The sequence below is a fragment of the Alligator sinensis genome, unplaced genomic scaffold (assembly GCF_000455745.1).
Source record: "Alligator sinensis unplaced genomic scaffold, ASM45574v1 scaffold232_1, whole genome shotgun sequence".
Lineage (NCBI taxonomy): Eukaryota > Metazoa > Chordata > Crocodylia > Alligatoridae > Alligator > Alligator sinensis.
In genome coordinates this window covers 14,632-36,487 of record NW_005842517.1, presented here as the reverse complement: position 1 = coordinate 36,487, position 21,856 = coordinate 14,632, and the positions used below count along the sequence as shown (strand labels likewise).

Below are 21,856 nucleotides of genomic sequence, written 5' to 3'. Positions count from 1 at the left end.
CACCACCCGAGGTACCTCCCGGGGCCCTCTCGTAGGCTCGGGGCCAGCTAGAACGGCCACCCGAGCGAAGGCAGCTCGAGAGCGCCTGGTCGAACAGAGGCGGGCACACAGTGTCTACAATTTGTACTTGTTCTATTTTGTAGAATGGACAATTTAAGGTAAAAATAATTGGATGAGTACAGTAAATACATTTTCCTGAAGCAATTATCTATTGGCTTTTTTTTTATATACTATTGTCAGAAGAACAACTGTATAAAACCTATATTAGAAGTTTTATAAATGTGTTTAGTCATTCCCATTTGTACTTGGAATATTAAATACAGTCATACAGACATAACTATATTCAGACACAACTTTTATATTGTAAAAGACTCCCATGGAATTATCAATATAGAAATAAAATTATATATGTAAATATAAAAACATAATTAAAGAAAATAGATTGGTGGGAAAGGACTAGGGGGATAGGGAAGGGAAAAGCATGACATGGATATTATGATTAGTCATCGAATTATTCTAGTTTAGTTTCTATTTATGATGGTGAAATGAATTTCCCTGTAATTACTTTCAGATGTAAACTTATACTTGAAAGGGGACTTGTGCAATATGTTCCCAGAAAACAGCAGACCAGATATGCTGTAATATGGAGAAATATTGTTATATGTGTAAGGATAGGTAGGTGGGCTAATATTAGTATTACTGATCAGTTTATTATACCTACAAATTATACCTACACTAGGAAGGTCTTAGAAGAGACCTTGCTCTCGCAGCTGCTACAAGAAAGTCATCAGTATGAGTTCACATCCACAGAGTTTCTGGCAGCTTTATATGGCTTCACTATAGTAGCCATGCAAACATGGGGAAAGTGCAGCAGCTGGCAAAAGGTACAGTCACATTTACATGTGCCTTCTGCCTGCTGCTAGATCAGGGGTGGGCAATTATTTGGGCCTCCAGGCCACATAGGGAGTGTTGGTGAGCTGTCGTGGGCTGGGTCAGCACCACCTTCCTCCCTCTTCCCTGCACAACAACTTACCAAAACTCCTTAAGTGGCTCTGCTCCATGCTCAGCCAGGTGGTTGTGATGGGGATGTCGGTGGGTGGGGAGTGGCATCTGGGAAGGGGATAGGTGGGCAGGACTGTGGCTGAGATTGTGAGGCAGTGACAGTGTGAGGCCAGAGCCCAGGGCAGAACAGTGATCTACTACCAGCACTCACTCCTGCAACAGGTGCTGGTTCCACAGGAAGAGGCATGTGCAGAACAAATTGCAGCTCTGCCCCTGGCCCCATCCCTGTGTTGCCACCACCCAGCAATCCTGGGGTCTTCATGGAGACTGGCTGGGACCTGTGTGGGGATGGTGCGCAGCCAGGTGGACAGGGTGGGGCCATGGGCAGGCAAGGAGTTATGTCTGGGCTTGAGGCCGGGATCTTGGGAGAGTGATAGCATAGAGTCAGGGCCCAGGGCAGGGCACAATCTGCTCTCTGTATGCCCCTGCCCACAGACCCTGTAACCATTACAGGGCTGTGTCGGCAGGGAATCATGGCTTGGCCCTGGCCCTGGCCCCGTGCTATAGCTGCCCCATGATCCTGCCCATCCTGTTATTGAACACTACTCCCCACGTGCCTGCAGCCCCATCCCATAATCCCGACCTCGCACTCTGGCCATGCAGGTTCCACCCCTGGCAGCAGGTGATGGGCAGACTTGCTGGGGTGCCTGTGCAGTGGGGTTAGGGCCAGAGGCAGTGGAAGCCAGAAAGAGCCACCGCTGCTGGGGCTGCCAGAAAGAGAGTCCAACTGCTGTGCTGCATCAGCCCCGCTGACTTTGGGGTGCAGTTTCCCTGAACCCCCAGCACCTATCTCCTTGAAACATGGCAGGCTTTGTGGCCTGTAGTATGCCTGCAGTTTTGTCCTTGCTGTAGCTTAAAACATACACATTACATGCTTTACTTTCAAGATTTTGGGATGCAGTTTCTCCAAACCCCCTGCACTTACCTTCTTGAAACCTGGCAGACATCATCCCCTCCAAAGGGGCTACCATTTCTGCAAGTTTCATCCAAATCAGGCTAGAAATGACAAAAAGTTATTGGCTGTTTCAACCTTCCCCGTTATAGCCTATGGGTGAAACATCAAAATGTTTCGACTCGCCTCATTTTGTTTCGAGGCTGTTTCGACCATATCTGTTCCATTTTGATTTCACTGTTTTGACCTCAAAACGAGTTGAAACAGCGTCAAAACAAAACTGGCAACAAAATTTCGCACAGCCCTACTAGATAGTGACAGAACCTTGTTTCTGTTTGCAAAGGTATTGTTATTCTCCCAATAGAAAGAGAACGATCCAGCTATATAAATGAGCTGTCATTGATGATGTGTTACATACACAAGAACAACTTTCTTCAGCAATTTGAAGTCAGATTGCTGGCAGAATTTGCTGGTAGAACATGAGATGGTGACCACTATAGTTTCATACATTACTTAGTGTAATGGTGTCCTGATCTATTTGAGGCGCTTAACTACTTCAGTAATACTAACAACTTGCTGCTGCTGATAAACAAATTATTTCAAAACTAGATCATGCATAACAAATATAACATGGCATTTTTCACCTGAGCTAGGGATATAAATTACACATTAACTGGTATAAGTGATTGGAAACTGGTTGAAACCTGTAACACAACAGAAATTCAGTGTACATAAACCACTTTTAAAATGGCTGAAACCTGATTGAGATAAAGTTGGATGGATGTAGTATCAGAGCTAACTGATTTAGATTAAATCAGTTTATAGAACTTCAGTCCAAGATCCCCTCCAGATGGAAGTTATCTCACAGTCCCCCAGCATCCCAGAATGCTTTGCACCTCCCTGCAAACCTCCCCTCACATGATGGATGGGTTAGCCTTGGCTGTATGCTCCAGCCTAGCAGGGAGGCATGCTCTAGCTCCCCCCAGCTTCTGGCCTGGGCCACTGCAAGCATGTGGCTGCATTTCTGGAATCAAAAGTGAATGTCTATTCACTTGCTTATCAGATCAATCTATGTAGATTAAACTAACCTGCAAATATTGAATCAATTCAGCCTTGGGCTTTTTGACTGTCTGTACTTAGCCATGAGATCTGACTTCAAATTGCTGAAGGAGGTTGTTCTTGTATTTGTAAAATTGGCTTGTGAAAGTAGCAAATTTACAAAAATACCACATCTTTTTAGTCCCTTTGCAGCATGCTTATAAATAGAAGTGAATCCTTTTATGGGTGGAATTTTAATGACTTCCTTGTCCACATGAATTGTATTTCTACTTAGATTTGCTAAATTGTAGCATGGGTATTGGACATATCTAATTATTGCATTCTTAAAATTGTCAACCCTTTTGTCATCCAGTATTGTTTCTACATTAGCGCTTTACGAACAAAGAGTTATGTTATGCGACAATACTTGTTCAAAAGATTATGTAGAGTCTGGTTATGAAAAGATCTTTGGTACTGCAATTCACAGTAAAATCCTTACTACTTTCATTTATCTTGTTGTCACAAACAAAATCAAAGCAACAAAATTAAAGCCATTACTATCATTCCAAAGTATTTTCTCCTACTTCTTATTAGGAACACATGTTATGAACTGAGACAGTATGTTTCCTTTAATCTGTTTAAAATTTATACTGGGATATGGAAATTGAACTCAGTTATGACTACTTGCCAAACTGTATTTGGCATACAACAAATACTTTGAGTTTACTTGTAACAAGATAGACATTACACATACAAACCAGGTCCAAATGTCATAAACATTAAATGTATCCTCGTTGCATTTCCACCTACAAATCTTTGAATTTAGAAATTTGCAAGATAAAACTCATCAGTCAGCAGCAGCCACAAAAATATTTTCCCACATAAAACTATGCTAATCCTATAAACCACACACATGCCTCATACTACTTTTTCTTAAGTTATTGAGCAAGACATTGCCATGTACAGTACCAGTGTTTTCACCTACAGCTTCTATAGGCCTGTAGTGGCAACTACAGCTACAGATAGTATGGGTCTTAAGCAACATAGTATAAGCAGGGGGAACCATGTTGGGGGAATACCAGAATATGTATTTAGACCCCCCACCCCCTCCTCCAGCTCTTTTCACAGGAGAAAAGGACATAGAATCATAGAAAATTCGGGTTGGAAGGGAACTTAGGAGGTCATCTAGTCCACCCCCCTTCTCAAAGCAGGACCATTTCCAACTAGATCATCCGGGACAAGGCTTTGTCTAGCCAGCTCTTTAAATCCTCCAAGAATGAAGATTCCGCAGCCTCTCTGGGTAACTTGTTCCAGTGCTTTACTACCTTTCTGGTGAGAGAGTTTTTCCTAATACCTACTCTAAACGTCCCTTGCTGTAACCTGAGACCATTGCTCCTTGCTCTCTCATCTGCCACTGCTGAGAACAGTCCAGCTCCATCCTCTTTCGAACCCCCACTTCAGGTAGTTGAAGGTTGCTATTCATCCCCTCTCAGTCTTCTCTTCTCTAGACTAAATAAGCCCAGTTCTCTCAGCCTCTCCTCAGAAGTCATGTGCCCCAACCCCCTCACCATTGTCATTGCTCTGGGGCATTCCATGTGAGGCCGGCTGCCAAATAGACATGGAGCTATTAATTACAACCCTCTGAGCCTGATGATCCAGCCATTTTTCTATCCACCTTGTACCCCATTCATCCATTTGTCGCCAACTTGAGGGGAGGCATTTGCTTGCATTTGATTAGTTAGGGTTGGGCTGGCATTCTTATTTACTCTCATTTTTGCTGATGTTTGCTATGCAGACTTTTAAAAAAATGGTACTGATTTTAACTAAATATCTTACTGCTTAGAGTGCATATGAGCCTGAGTTTTCTTCCATTCATACATAGATAATAGATTCCATGTTATAATGTGATTGGGGCTGGGCTTGGGCTGTTCCTGAGTAGAGAATGAGGCACCGTTAAAAATGATATTAGTAATTCAGTATCTGATATTGTTCCCCCTTATGTGGTTGTGCATCTGAATCCTAGCAGGAAATCATGAGGCACTGGGTTGCAGAAGACGTTATCTAGTAGATTGAGTATTTGTCTAGCAGAATGAAAGTCATACATTGCAGTTACCGTTGTGCTATTAACTCACTGTATGACCTTGGTTAGTCACTGAACCTTGTGCCAGAGAGCAAGTTGTAGAAAGGAGATAGTAGTGCTTACCCTTCCTCACAGGGAGGTTAAAAGGATTAATTGCTTAACTGTTGTATAAATGTCAAATGTGGCATGCCAGGAATGCTAAGCTTTGTTGTTGTTGCTGTTATTATTATTTTCCTGTTCTTCACCTTATATCCTTAACTTTGCTTCAGTGATATTATAAAAATAATCTGATGCATAAGAAGGATTTTGAACTGCACCCACGCAGTGCTGCTCCAGCAGACACTTGTTCTAACTCAATGAATATTGTGTTTCTGTGCCAGCAAATCTATAATGCCTGACTTCAGCTTTGGTTTTCACACCTTAAAAAGAAACAAAAACGAAGGCAGTAGCTTTTCTTTGCATCCAGTTTTGAATGAGGTACAATCAACATGCTATATATTTTATGACATATTACATGTAAATATATATCTTTTTCTTTGACAGTTGATGAAAACTGTGAATGAAATGTGTCCGAACATCACAAGAATTTACAACATTGGAAAAAGCCACCAAGGACTAAAACTGTATGCTGCTGAAATCTCTGACAACCCAGGAGAACATGAAGTTGGTTAGGATTATATTCTTATAAATCTATTTCAGGGTGGTGCTTTTTTTAATTCCATGTGTCTGCAGCAATTATCACTGATGAAATTATGTTCATGGCAACAGGAATTTCAAACATATGTGGGCGGAACCTCAATGTTATATTTCTAATTTGAGAAAATGTGGTTGAACATAAATAGAAGTCATTATGAAGTAGGATCAAATTCATTAATACTAATGAATTATACTCTTTAAAATAAAAGGGAAGGCAGAGTGGATTTTAATACTGTGGAACATGATTGGCTGACAGCCCTCAAGACTAAAGTTGTCCTTTTATATGTCCATTAGAACTAAGGGCTGGTCAGCTTTCCCTATACTGCCCCATTAGTGTGGCTGATTAGCACAGTGTCCAGGGCTGAGTGTATAGTGTCCAGTCATTTGGTTCTTGGACCTTCTGTGATGATGATCAGCAAGGGTGGCAATGGGGTATTGAAAAGTTGGACAAGTGTGTGCCCCAAAAAGTAATGTGTATTATTCCTCCACAATGCAGAGCTCTGGGCACATCTCAGTGTTGCCTCTCAGGCAATGGACCTTCACACTACCATTTACATTCAGGTGCCCTCATGAAATAATTTGTTTCTAAGATTTGGCTTGAGACTACCAGCTCATTTCATATATGCCACTGAACAGTTCCAACTTTGTAATGAATGTCAGTCATCATAGACAGTTGGCCAAACTTGGACTAGTGACCTAGTTGCAAAGGGTCCCATAGCCTTTTAGCGTAACCAGTTCATTTAACTTTCATGGGCTGCCTTTATAACTAGCGTTCCACTGTTGCCAGTGTAGTGTGATTTGTTTCTTTGTGCAGAACCCTTTATTGGAATAGAAAATCACCACATACAAATGACTGAAACCTCAAATATTTCAAGCATAGTTGTGGAGGCTTTTGGAAAAATCTAGCCTCTACTTTTCATATGCAGAATGTACACTACTTCATGCATTAGATGACATTTTAGTTTCATATTTCCCAGCCTAGTGACTTGTGAAGGGTGGAAAAGTTCCAAATACTGTAAAATCAGTCATATTTCTGGCCACTGGGTACCATTGGCAATGTGTAGGGGGTGCACATGGGTTCACGTACACCCCCTGAGATTGGTTATATACCCCCTGAGATTGGCCACCACCGACACTGCTGGTGGTGTCTGCGGGTGGTCACCGATTGCCACCCCCCATCCCTCGCCACCAACATTGGTGCGGCCACCTGCAATTGATCTCTGCTTGGCCTACCCTTGCTGCTGACATCGCCACGGCTGCCTGCAGGCGGTCCCCACCCACTGCCGCCACACCTCTGATGCTGCCTGTGGGCAGTCGCCGTGCCTCGCCAGCCTCGGGAGGCACGAGGTGTAAATGATATAGTACCCAATGTTGGTGATCCTTATTATATATAAAGACAATGGAATACACTGTTTGGTTAATTAACCAATAACAGTTTATAATCCTGGCTCAACTATGCAGTAAAGAACTACAGATATTGTGGCATTTAATAAAACTTTTCCAAATAAGCATGAATCATTGTGTTACATTAATGACTATAAAAAGACTGTGTGGGGTCAGACATAAACATTGTACTGTTAGAGTGTACTGTCTATTTATATCCTTTATGAGAATACACATGCATTCCAAAAATACTACCATTGAGAGAGATGCCACATGCTCTTTTAAAAAGCATAGAACTTGTAAAGTGGGCTTTTGTAACAAAGAACTTTTTATTATATTTAGAAAACACAAAATAATATAATTTAATTACCATTTTGTTCAACGGCAAATGTCTCCTGAATGTTTTACATGGTTGCTGTAAATCTTACCACTATATAATTAAGTAATACATAATAGCAGCAGAGAAGTAAAATTACATTTTATAAATGAGGTAGAAAAGATGAGTTGTCAGCTGTGTTATGTGGAATTAGGGCAGATCCAACCTTGCCATTAAAGTTAATGGAAAGATTTTCATTGACAACAGTGAGTAGCGGATTGGTTTCTTGGTTTGGAGCTCTAACTCCATTTATGTTGTTTGGGTTTTTTTGTCAACAGGTGAGCCGGAATTTCGGTATATTGCAGGAGCTCATGGAAATGAAGTGCTTGGACGTGAGCTAATTCTTCTGTTAATGCAGTTTATGTGCCAGGAATATTTGGCTGGGAACCCACGCATTGTACATATCATTGAGAATACCAGAATTCATCTCCTCCCTTCAGTCAATCCAGATGGATATGAAAAGGCTTATGAAGTGGTAATATGATTATCAACATAGCTAGAAATTAACATAATTCTATTAGATTGGTAAAATAAGCTCCCATTATCAAGTTAATTAAAAATATACTTCGGAAGCAATCAAAATGAACAAAGCCCACAGAAGTAGCAAACCAAAATGAAAAGCTGAATTGAGCTTAGCTTTTACTTGGTAGCAGCTAATGTAAGCAATATTCAGCATTAATTGTAGCTGTTGGGGTAGTGTATAAGCTAACATGGGCTGCCCAACTGATGGCCTGTGAGTCACATGCAACCAATGAAGGGTTAGCATGTACCTCCCAGGCTTCCAGTGAGCCACTGCTGCCATTATTGCTGAAGCTGCAGTAGTAACTGGGGCTTGGGACTCCCCATCCCTCCTGTGGCTTCTGCTGCATGCCTCTGTCCTATGAGATGAGGCAAAGCTGCACAGCACAGCCTGCAGTGTTGGGTGGGGTAGCAAGCGGGAGCACTGATGCAGTATGGAAAGCCAAAGGGGAGGTAGGGTGCTGCACATGGTGCAGTGGAGGCTTGGAGGAAAGCATCCATGTGTGCATGCAGCATGCACCTTGTGGGTGCCCATGGCACCTAATGGTGTGGCCCCCCCGGATCAGCTCTATAAGGCTTAGGCAGGCTCCTGCTCTGCAACCCTTGTTAAGTGCACTGACCCAGTTCCTACTAATCAGGGCCAGCTGACCCCCAGCCCCTTCCCTCTGATTGGTTCTGGAGCTGCATTTAAGGAACTCCTCTAGCATCCGAGCCTTGCTGCACAACACACTGGTCTTTGATCGCTGAGTAGTCCTATCCCAGTGACATTTCTGGTTTCCCAGGTTCCTGACCCTGCCTCCAGCTTGCTCTTGGATTTCAGCCTTTAGAGTCTCCCTGCAGACTTGTTTTCTGACTCCTGATCCCAGTTTGGCTTACTTTGAGACTTAGCTTGTAGATTATCCTTTGGACTTGATAACTAGGTTTCTGATTCCCAGCTCTTGACCCTGGCTTGGCATTTTGGCTCCTGATTTGTGACTTCTGACCTTTAATCCTTCCACCCTCAGCTCCATGCCCAACTCTACCCACTAGGACATCTGGCCTGGTGGACTGTGACAACTTCCACCAGGAAGTTCCACCAGACATCTCCCCAATCACCTGGCAGGGTCACTGTAGGATGGACTGGTTATCCGGTCAGATTTCCATACCTAAATTGGTGGCCACACTTCAAAATTTGCAAACTCAGATCACGGTGTTGCAGGCTCAGAACACTCCTCTTTCAGGGTCAGCTGCTTAGCGTGCCAGTCCTGCCAACCCTAAACCCAAGACAATTTGACGGTGACCCCTTTAAGTTTCAGGGATTTATAAGACAATGCCACCTGGCCTTCAGGCTGCATTCCCAAACATGTGCCTCACACAGCCAGTGTGGGGCTGATAATTAGTCTTTGGACTGGAGATGCCTCAGCCTGGGACAGCTTTCTTTTTGGAGGCCTCAAATCCCCTCTTCGATAACTTGAAGTGTTTATTGGGGTGATGGCCAAGATTTTTGGGGACTCAAATTGGGTACACACAGCAGAATGGGCCTTCCAGACACAGAAACAGGGCCACCTCCCTGCGTGCATCTATGTCACAGAATTTAGTTCCTGGCCAGGTGCACAGAGTGGAAAGAGGCTGCACAGCATTTCCACTTTTGCCAAAGCCTCAGGGGGTCTATCAAAGATGAGCTGGCCTGAGTCAAGCTTCCAGTGACCCTGGATGGCCTCATTAATCTCTTTGTTAAGATCAATGTTTGCTTGAAAGACAGCAAGAGAAATGGGTATCACCCTCTGGGACCCACAAATACCTATATTGCTGCCCAGAGAGCCTATGCAAGTTGAGGCAACCAGGTGGAGGCTCTCCCCTGAAGAAAAAACAGCACTCGGGAGGTCTCTGTCTCTACTGTGGTAGAGCGGGGCATTTTGCCCAGACCTGTCCCCAAAAGGTAGTTTGAGTTTAATTGCTGGGAAAACAGTTGACCATGCCTCAATAGGGGGGGCAAAGGCTGGACTAGCTTTTTACCCCACACTTTGCCCCCACCCATCTTGTGTAATAACCTCTGCCACCATGAGGAGACCAGATGTACCTTTACTGGTTTCCCTTTGTTTGCATCACCCAGCCATGGATGATGTCTCCTAGGCAGTTCTTCTGGATACATTGTCCTTTGGGAACTTTACGGATTTGGCATTTGCCTTCCAGCACCCAGGTCCCAGTCCTAGTCAGGTCTAAATGCACCCCAGATGTACTGGAGTCAGTGAATAGGTTTACGTTATCTTCTGGACCTGTCACTAAGGAAATTGTCCCACTGGAATTATGCATCAGAGGGCACCAGGAATTTCTTTGCTTTGACCTGATCCATTCTTTCCACTTTTCAATTATCTTAGGAACCCTTTGGCTTTCTCTCCAGAACCCCAATATTCTGTGGGGGGCAGAGGGAATTCCAATTTGGTTCCAATTTCTGCAAGTGGATGTGTTTCTAGGACCCCAGATCACAGCCCAGATCATGTGGGGAGCCAGTGCAGTAGAGCACCCAATGCAATCTGCAGAGGGAATGAAGTCTGCACCCCCAGAGATTGCCAGTCTGCCAGATTGAGATCTGGGTAATGTATTCGGTAAGAAGAGGGTGGATCAGCTTCCTCCACATTGCCCATACAGTTGGCTCATTGATATCTTACTGGGGCTATGGACTATGTTTGGCCAAATATCTTCTAGGAGCCTGAACTCAAGGCTCTAAAAGAGTACATCATGGAGAATCTACAAAAAGGGTTTATTCAGCCCTCCTGTCACCAGTCTGGGCTCCTATCTTTTTGTGACTAAGAATGATGATTCACTGCACCCCTATGTAGACTATAGAGCAATGAACAAGATTACTGTTTGGAACCAATACCCACTTCTGTTAATTCAAGAGTTGTTAGACAGGCTTCATTCCACCAAGATATTTACTAAACTGGACCTTCAGGGGTGGCCTACAGCCTGGGCCGCATTCACAAAGGGGACAAATGGAAAACAGCCTTCTGGTCATAATACAGTTCTTTTGAGTACCTCATGATGCCCTTTGGGCTTTCTAATGCCCCAGCAGCATTTCAGCATTTCTTGAATTATGTTTTCAAAGATACCCTGGACGTATTTCATGGTAATTTACCTGCTTTATATTTTATTTTTTTCAAGAGCCCCAGCCAGCAAGAATGCCATATTTGAGTGGTATTGTAGTGACTAAGGAGCCATGGTCTACATGCCAAATTAGAAAAGTGTGAAGTAGATAAAACAGTTATTGAGTTTTTAGGATATGCCATTATACCGGAGGGGCTATCCATGGATCTCAGGAAGGTCTCTGCCATTATAGAGTGGCAACCCTCAAGGGATATCTGTGGGGTTAAGTGGTTCCTTGGCTTTGCCAACTTCTAAAGAAGATTTATTAAGGGGTTCCCTAAACATGTGACCTCAATCACTGCTCTTTTCAAGAAAGGAATGCACTTTATCTAGACCCCAGAGGTCCAGGCTGCCTTTGAGGGGTTTAAAATGACCTTCACCTCAGCTCCTATCCAAATTCACCCACATTCAACACAGCCATTCCTATTGGAGACAGATGCTTTCAGCTGTGCCACTGGAACTATCTTGGATTAGCCATCAGGTCTTCAGGGGCTCCCCTACCCATGTGCATACTTTTCTAGAAAACTGACCACAGCTTAGCACAATTATAATATCTTGGATCAGGGGCTCCTAGCAATCAAAGCTGCATTCAAGGAATGGTGACACCATCTAGAAGGTGCTCAGTTCCTGGTCCAGGTATTAACTGACCACAAGAATCCTGAATGCCTGCAAACTTCATGAACTTTAAACCAAAGACAGATCTGTTGGTCTTTGTTCTTTATATGGTTCAATTTCACAGTCACCTACTGTCCAGGCACCAAAAATGGTTAGGCGGATGCCCTGTTCCAGAAGGATGAACATTTAGAACTCTATCCTGAAACCTGTTCCACCATTCTGAGCCCCAAGAACTTTGCTAGAGCCATGGTAAACTAGGACCTAATGACATGACTCCATTCCTTTATCCCCCAGGACTCATTTGTTGCTCAGGTCCTGTGGGCCTCAGAAGGGCCTGAACCATCTTTCATGACTCTCTGCTTGCAGGGCATTTTTGGTATCTCCAAAACTACCAGCCTGGCTCTCTCCAGTTTCTGGTGGCCCCAACTTTGTTAGAGCATTCAGAAATACACTGAGGTTTGAGTTTGCACCAAAACCCCATGCGCCAAGCCAGCCCTGGCGCACAATGCCTGTTGATTCTAGTGGACACTCATCATGTGGCTCCCACTCCTTAGAAGTTGGACAGCCCCTTGCTAACAGATTGTCTTTAAGATAGCCAAGACTTACTTCATAATGAGATGTGGTACAATAGGTACACTTTCAATTTTAATTTTAAATCTGGTAATAATCTGTGCAGCCTGTGCAACTTGTATATAATGTATTCCCATGAGAAGAGAGCCAAGCAAACACACACTTGTGACCCACCTGAAATTTTACAGCAGGTTTTTTTAGGAAAATTTATTGTACAGTGTATTGTAATAATTCAATTTGTGAAAACAGAGAGTTGTGATAGCCACATCCAAGAAGTTCATCAGATTCAGATATCAGGGTTTCTACAATAGCAGTCAGAAGCACAACAGGCCCTAGATTTCTATAAATTTCAGTACATCAGACTTGCCCCTGTTATAAAGAGAGCAGATGTGAAAATTCACTCTAAAGAGTGAAATTCTTTAAATAAAGAATCTAATCTATAAAAAGGTTTAAGACCACTGAAACCGTTTGTAAATTAATTAATAGTTTGGGGTAAATATATATAAACAAATCAAAACATTTTGTTTTGAATTAAAATTGTTCAGTATATGTAGACCCCCCTCTCCCCACCCAATCCAGTTATTTGCACAGTTCTGGTTTCTACCTTGATCATTTTCTTCCCTGGTTATCATTTGTCTGTTCTCAATAAGGTTTCCTTTTACATTTGATTTAATTATTACAAATGTCTTTTATTTGTGTGTTACTGATATTAACATTGTGGTCAAAAAAACAAATTTATTGGAGCAAGAAATATTTTTATAACTTTTTGAGTAATAATTTAATGTGGATATCAGTGAAGTCAATAAAATAAACTTTTGATTAGTGATATTCCAGTTATTACATAATTTAATTTATATTGCAGGGGGGTTGTACTTGACAGTTCATTTTAAATTAAGATCAAGTCTTATTTTAATACAGAACTTTCATTTCTGAGGACCTCAAAGTACTTTGTAAACTTTACCTTCTCTATGTGGGCTGTTGTATATCTGAATACATGCATTGCTTTAACATAGCATGCCTTTCATAGGTCACAGTGTGCTTCTTAAGTGTCACCACAAAATCCTTAACCAAGTTCTAGAACAGCTAATGAGGATTTCCCCAATATGAATATTTCCCCAATATTAATATTACTTTCTCTGGCACAAAGGACTTGGATGGGACAGGAGAACACTAGTATTGAATGTACAGCTTCAACTTGTGGGATCACCCCTATGCAGCCTCCAGCTTACATTACTTACAGTTGTCCATAAACCACCAGAGTTGGAATAAAATTACCCAAATAAAATTCCTGAAGTCCCATACTTGGGACTAATATTCTGTATAGATAGCAACATTCCATAAAACTATAAGCCAAGAGGTAAAAAATCCATTAATTTATCCAGCTGGAACTACAAGAGATTTGGTAGACAAAACAAAATTGGCCATGTTGTAATTAGGCCAGCATCATAGGTGCCTTTAAAACTAGAAATACTGTAGTGCAAACCTAACCAACCACAGATATTAAATACCTTGAGTTTATGCCTTTACTGAAAGGTGTACAATTTAACAAAAGTTTGATTGAAAATTTGTGTCACAGGGTTCAGAATTAGGAGGCTGGTCTTTAGGACGATGGACTCAAGATGGTATTGATATCAACAATAATTTCCCTGATTTAAACACCTTGGTGTGGGAAGCTGAAGATCGAAAGAAGGCTTCAAGGAAGGTCCCAAATCATTATATTCCAATTCCAGAATGGTACCTGTCGGAAAATGCTACAGTAAGTGGAAGACAAGGTTCTTTGGGTGAATGGGATATCTTTTATTAGACCAACTTAAATAGTTGGAAAAACAATTATTAAGCAAGCTTTCGGGTTCCTTAGCCCAACACGGTTACACCACAGTAAGTGGAAGTAGCTCGAGAGAGAAAGGGAAACACAAAAGATTGTGGGAGGTGCTTTAGGGATGAAACATCAGGAGATAGACTTTAAAAATTTTTGAAGAGCCTATTTCTTTTCCCCCAGAGATACCGTTAACAGTAGACCATTACTAGTGCAAATAGTAGTACATATGAAAACATTTTTTTCTCTCCCACCCTATGCAAAATTAATAGGCTTCTTTTTATAAGTAATTACACTAAAATTAATTAATAAGTGTTTGTTTCTGTCTCTGGGAATCTTTCATTTATTTTGAAGAGACAAAATGCTCTATCACTTTTATTAGACTTATCCAAAGCTTGCTGAGCTCTATAAAAAGGGCAGGATTTGTCAACCAGGCATATTTTTCCTAAGTTTTCTGTTGAGGTTGTTATTTGAAAAAATAAAAATAAAAAACCTCTCTTAACTACCAAATCAAACAGCATGTCATATTCAAAATAATTAGAATTGCCTGTGTTAAATGAAACTATTTGCTAATACTGCAGTAAAAATAATTTCTGCATGGTCTTTTCCAGTGGCCAAACATACCCATTACACCTAATCCATAACTAAACATTTCCTGAGAAGATCTCCAAATAAGTAGGGACTACTAAATGTCATGGCTCCAGATAAAGTTCTGTTTCTTTCCCATTTAGGTAGCTGTTGAGACAAGGGCAATAATAGCATGGATGGAAAAAATCCCATTTGTTCTGGGTGGCAATTTACAAGGAGGAGAACTGGTGGTTGCATACCCTTATGACATGGTCCGTTCTATACGGAAAACTCAGGAGCACACACCTACCCCTGATGACCATGTCTTTAGGTGGTTAGCATATTCATATGCCTCCACTCACCGAATGATGACAGATGCCCGAAGGAGAGTATGTCACACAGAGGATTTCCAGAAGGAAGATGGGACTGTTAATGGGGCCTCATGGCATACAGTTGCAGGAAGTAAGTGTTTAGAAACTTTGTCTATGATTCATTGTAGAGTCAATTTGTGAAATGCAATCACACCTTAACTGCATAGCGTAAGTCACAATGTTATTGGTAGTTAAACACCTACGCTGAAAAGTGTACAACCTTAATGAAACCTGTCCTTTTGCATTCCATAAAGTTTCTATGGATTGACATGCAGTTGTCAAAAAATGTCCTTGTAAATAGTTGATTTACTGCTGATGTTTTCCAAAGCTGTACATTTCATATCTTATTTATTCAATACATTTAAAGGCTGCCTGCCACAAGTGAACTATAGCAGGTGTCCTACAGTCTAGATCAACTTTAAAATTGATCCAGAAGATCCGGTCACCGCCAAACATCAATAGGAAGGAATCTGTCAGTGATAAACACGCCATTCTACCAACACAAGTTTCCATTGCCATACAAAAGATGGTGGAAACAAGCAGTAGCAATGCCAGAATTCAAAGAACTAGCTCCAAAAATGGCTATAACAGGGCTGTAAAGGATGCAAATGACCCTCAGCTAACAAAGTCCTGACTTCAACGTGACCCTCACTGCATTTGCAATGTAATAAGGAGCCAACACAGTAATCTCTGTGTCTTATTTTAGAAAGGATTTTATATGTTTGTGCTAAAACTTTGAATTGCCCCTGAAGGCATTTCAGCAGCCAGAGTAAATCATAGACTAAACCCAAATCTCTCACTCTTATCTTTTACTGGATACTATCATCTACTATGGTTGCAACCAAAGGATCATTTTTAATAAAGCCCAATTAAAAGCACATTGCAATAGTAATTGACCTCAATTGCCCTTTATAAATATTTTTAAATACCCACCTAGATTCTTGCAAGGTCAGATACTGATATTCAGCCTCTTGTCCAAAATCTTCACTTTTTTTTACATTCCTAGTCTGTGAGGTTAATAAAAGGATCATAGATGGCTACTTGCCATCTCTTGAATGGTAAATAAATATATTAAGTAGATACCAAGTGTATCTCCCATTTTATTTATTATAGCTGGGTCTTGCTTGTTATTTGCAAGTAGTCTTACTTTATAAACATTTCTAAATATCGGAAGCTGCTTTTATTGCTTGCACATTGGACTGTGCAAAGTTAATGCTGTCTGTTTTTTAGGGACTGTAGCCAAACAAAAACTTTTCAGTTAAAAATATTTTTTCACTATGTTAAAAATTAATGTGTGAATTGAGGTTGAAAAAACAGGATGGGCTGTTTGAATAACAACAAAGTTCCCACAAAGAAGTGTTCATGTTTTTTGCAGTTTCTAAAGAACTCGAAATTTAAAGTTGACTGTTTAATTATTAAATTTATGAGTTTAATTTTCTTAAGTGCTGCCTATTAATTGATCCAACAAAGATGAATTTGGCCATGGTGTTAAGTTATACCATTCAGTAACTGGCTGCAGCATAGATGCTTACTATCCGACTTAGTAACAATTATCTATTGGTTGTATTGGATTTGGTTTATCCAATTTGTTATATTCCTAGGTAGTGCTTCACACAAATTTTTACATTCCTTTTCCAAAGATATTACCATGAACTTTCTAAGATAATTTTCAGATTTGACTACAATATTACTATAATGTTACTTCTAGTTGCATTCCATGAACTCAGAGCAGAGAACAAGGCTGTAGGGGACCAAAGTTTTATTCTGTCCCTACAGTTGATTGCTGGGAGACTTTCTGCAAGTTCCTGACATTCTGACTCAGTTTTCTACCTTATGTATATAATGGTACTAACCTCCTTTGGAAAGTAATTTGAGATTTACTGACGAGAAACAGCGTGTAAGTGGTCAGTATTAATAAAATATCATTAATATTAATGATAAAATGTATACGTTTACCGATTATTATTATTATTATTATTATTATTATTATTATTAATGAAAATGAGAATAGCTCTTCTAAAATATTCAGCAGAAGCCTTTATTGTGGATGCACAAGACTGGCTCTTCGCACAGGCTGGTCAGGATGCCCAGCTTTAAAAATCCAAAGAAACCACATAAATAAACAGAGGATACAATGTATCTACTGAGATTGCAGTGCCTATTGTCGGTGGTTGTTTAGTGTGAGCACAAAGGGAATTACTGGGCAAGGTATAGCCAGTGTCCTCCTTTGTGGCTAATACCATTATCCTGTGAGGGATCAGAAATCTAGGGAGCATAAACCTGAAGCAGTTAAAGAAAAATAGTAAACTGAAGGTCCTTTGGCCACTGGGTAGACTGGTGAAAATGACAAAACAGGACACATGACTATTTCAGAAGGCTTCAGGATTGTACCCCCAAAAGATTATGGATAGAAAGTCACAACCACAAATATTGCTTCTCCATGCAATAAACAACTAGTAGAGAAAGAAAAAGAAAGACCTCTTAACTCCTAAAGAGAGAATGAGAAAGAACCTAGGGAGCAATGATTGTCAGAGATGCCTTGGGAGCTGTGTCTATGATCCTTAAGGCTACATTAATGACCTGGATATTTTCTATCAGGGTCCGGTCTCCAAAAAGCTGCTTTTTTTTAAGACAGTGTCCGTATTATGAGACTATCTTGACCTTTAAGGAGCTGGCTAATCCCAAAACTGAAATAAAAAATTATTGACTCGCTATTCTATGAGTTCAATGATAACAATAACGAATACCTACATGAGACAACAATTGCAAACAGTCTGAATTGATGAAGAGGGTTTATACATATTGTATTCATAAATGTCTTGTATGAAATTATTTTATCTATTTACTGTACGTGGAAAATCTTTTATATTCCATTTCTCAGAGACTGCCATATCCAAAGCCCATTGAAATCTATGGAAATGTGTCCACTGATTTCAGTGTCCTTGAATCAGGTCAGTAGTGTGACACTGTAGTTTCTGCTACAATAAAAAAAAAAAAGGACTCGGGGATAACACTTGTGAGCATTAGGAAATATTGACTTTCTATGTACAGGAATGTAAGATATGAATCGCAAATGCAAAAGGAAATAGCAAACCCTAAATATTTTTTTTTCAAAATTAATAAAAGCAGATACCCTGAGTTAAGTCCAGCTTTGAAACTGTGAATACTAATTTGTGGCAAGTGATTGGCATGCTTGTCTGTAATATCAGCTTTTTAGAGTCACATATTTCTGCTCAGGTCGTACCCTCAACTCTGCCCCTTTTATCCCTGCTGTACAGCACTGATACTTTTCTTACATGGCTGTTTACCTAACCTCTGTCCCCTGGGTGACATCCCAGCATATTACCTAGAGGCTGCTTCTCTTTAGCCCAAAATAGTTGAACTCAAAGTTGTTCATTCCTTCCCCCAATCCACCCTTGAAGCAGTCTGCTCATTCAAAACACCTTCTGCAGATATCCAGTAACAAGGAGTTCCTTTAGTACGTAACTACAGTAATCCCTGCCATATAGGCTGAAATGAAATGATCTCTTCAGCCAGTCTCTATATAACATCTAGACATCAGATGAACCTTGTATAAACCAGACAGCATACGGATCTAATTTTTTTAGTTCCAGTGTTTTTAATGTTGGATTTGGGTTTTTAGACTGTCTCGGACGGCCAGAGCCAACTCGAGGTGATTTAGAAATTGCTCGTTCGTTAGGGCGGGCTGGTGAATGGAGAGGCAGACAAGGTTTAATGGTTGCAAAACTTTTACTTACACTGCTTGTAGTTGCGACGCAGATGGTCCGGTTGTCAGAACAACTATGTGAGTTGTTCCAGCTGGCGAGGCCCAAGCCAGTTAATCCGTCCGCAGTTTAAGCCGGCGGGAAAAGGGTACGTCTGGGATTGTGCTCGGCGACGGGAAGAAGGATCGATAGGTGATCAGTCTATCAATCAGCTAGCCGCAAGTCAGATCTCTTTAGAGGCACTCTGCAGCGTGCTCAAAGTTCTTCGACTTCGGCAGAAGTCGCACGAAATTTTAAACGGCTAGCAAGCCTATTACTAGCCGCCACGTAGGAATAATTTAGAACTAGCCAATAGCGGGACACAAATTTGCATTCGAATAGCGGGAACTCTTTGCACCGTGCATTTCTGTGTGCTGCAAAGAAGAAATGCACCCTGCAAATTGGCGGGAACTCTCTTGCACCGAGGTTCTTCTGTGCAGCAAAAACCCTCGCTGTGCAAGAGGCTCTCATGTGGCAAGAAAATTCCATCGTGCCGAGGCACCAAAATCACTGGGTTGTGACACAGACAATATATGAAAAGTTGCTTTTGGCAACTTTAAGCCATTATCTAAAGTAGACTTGTTAAAACAAAGCAATTACTGTGTCATACAAAACATTTCACCATAGATTAGCCAGTATGAAATACAGTATGTGAAGAGAAAAATATTTGTGACTATTTTGCAAATGGAAAGGAAATAGGCTTATGCAGAGCAGCATATGCCATAGTCTGATATATTAATCTTTCCCCATCAACAAACAGATAAAAACTTAACATCTGTGTTATATAATCCTCCTACTCTGCATGCAGAAGGCACTGAGGGCTCATTAAATACTTGAATGCTGCTGTATGGTAATTGGATTGGACTAAATTTTTCTATTCTCTGCCATCAGATATATTGGATGATTATAATTCCTGCTAATCTCTGCCTTTAGAAAAGAAAGCAATTAATGATAATTAATAAGCAGTTTTGTTCTTAGGCATAAAACATTTTTGATGATAAATTTTACTGGATGATGAGAAATGCAACTTCATTCTTCCTACCCTGCTACACTCAGCCATTGCCTCATGGCATGTATATTAGTGTGGAGAACACAGATAAATGACATTCGGTGGAGGGAGATGCTTGCAAGAATCAGTGGAGACATGCAGAAAATGGAGAGAAATCAGAGATCTGGATTTATATACAATTTTCTCTGGTGCTCAGGGTATTAGAATCTAGGGTTTTAGACTGGCTGGTTATGGAGATCAGAGCTAGCTTTGCAGTGTGGGTTTCAACAGGAGCTTCATCAAAGTTCAGAGGCAAGGAGTTCCTGAGTTTTGGTTAGGACATATCTCTAATAAAAATGTTTCTCCCTTTTTTTTTGCTTTTTTCCTGCTGTGCCCAACGTAGAACACAGCACCAGATTTTTCCCTACTTAGTAGGTATTTGTGTGTGAACCTGCTCGAATCCCTGAACAACTAAACACAAAAAGATGATGGGTCTTGCTCTTCACTGCTTTTTGTCATGGGATAGGTGTTCCCATGACTTACAGACTTATAGTCCACTACACAATTTATCAAAATCTCTATTGCCTCAACTCTTACATAGTCTTTTATCATTTACTGAATATATTCAAATGTAAAACAATCCCCCCCCCTGCAGTCAGCATGTGAAGAAAAGCTCCTCACCTTACATTTGCATAGAAGAAAACCTCATTAAACACATTGTCTATCATTAAACTGCTGCCAGAAGCAGCATGAGCTCAGTAATGGAAACCAACTATGAAGCTGATCAAATGCAGCCAACACTAAGTATGACTGTAAAACACATGGCCCATACTTGGGTAAACATACTGATAGGAGCCTATTTTTGTGCATGTGTGTGTTGCCCTTAAAAAAGGCGGGGGGGCAGTTGCTCCTCCAGGAGGGAACGGGCACTGGGCCTTGAGATACTGTAAGACAAGGCCAGCACTGGAAAGGCCAGAGCAAGCCTCAACACCTTCCCCTTTTGTGCCAAAAATGCAACATTACATTCTGATGGGGACCTTTCTTTTTTGACTGTGTGGCCCTGAAAAAAACTGGCAGTTATTCCCCTGAGAGGGAACTGGCACCAGAGCTGGAGGTACTACAATTCCAGGCCAGCACCAGGAGGGCCAGAGCCAGCCTTGACACCCTCCCCTTTGTGCCAAAAATGCTTGATCTTAGGCAAAAGGCCAAGACACTGATGGGACCCTGCCACAATGATAGGCTAGTACAGCTCTTCTGAATAAGATATATGGTAGTGCCCGTTGTGCTCAGTCCTCCTCAGAGCTTTTTCACATCATGGTGAGCCACTCCATTGAATACTTTTTGACTTCCTCTACACTCCCACAGCTGAACTATATGTTTCTTTCCCATTTCCAATGATTCCTGTTTCTTCACCAGCCTTAAATGTCTGGCAAACCAGATTGAGTTGGCTGGCACCTCATCTGCATATAAGTTTGTGAAGGATCCCAGGATTCGTGACAAGAACATTTGGTTCCAGTCATATGGATCTTTTCTGCACACACACACACACACACACACACACACACACAGAGAAAAGTGCTGAGCAATGGGGTCACCATGGCTTGAAATGCTATTAATGCTGATGAGGTTCAGCCCAATGAACTTTGTGGAAAAGCATTAGCCTTTTGGCTTTGAACTAATATTGTGCATCATTTATACCATATATAAGTAGATACAAAAGTGCTGCTTGAAAGTATGTTTATGAAGCACTTATGTTAGGACTTGCAGCAACTTCATGAAAAGTAAAATGCATTGACTCTGGATGATCTAAGTGTATGAGAACTCACAGTAATTTGCCTATATGCATGTTACCACAGGCATATTTATTTTGAAGTCGGTGTTTTCAGCTTGGCTCCTTACTTCCATGTACTCAGGGAGAGGAGATTCTGACAGTAAGGATGGGGAATGGGCAGCAGAGGGAAGAAGCTGGGGGACACAGATCAAGGGAACAACCTGA

The 21,856-nt window shown here is 41.2% G+C and overlaps 1 protein-coding gene across 1 annotated transcript in view; it reads left to right on the top strand.

Moving 5' to 3' along the window:
* The window catches only part of CPXM2 (carboxypeptidase X, M14 family member 2), a gene marked incomplete at its 3' end in the record, with an annotated part of 143,062 nt that overhangs the window by 117,135 nt on the left and 4,071 nt on the right, over positions 1-21,856 (top strand). The window contains exons 8-11 of the mRNA XM_006031600.3: positions 5,616-5,739; positions 7,806-8,002; positions 13,931-14,110; positions 14,902-15,199. Of these exons, the coding sequence (XP_006031662.2) occupies positions 5,616-5,739; positions 7,806-8,002; positions 13,931-14,110; positions 14,902-15,199 (799 nt within the window). The remainder of the gene's footprint in view (positions 1-5,615; positions 5,740-7,805; positions 8,003-13,930; positions 14,111-14,901; positions 15,200-21,856) is intronic.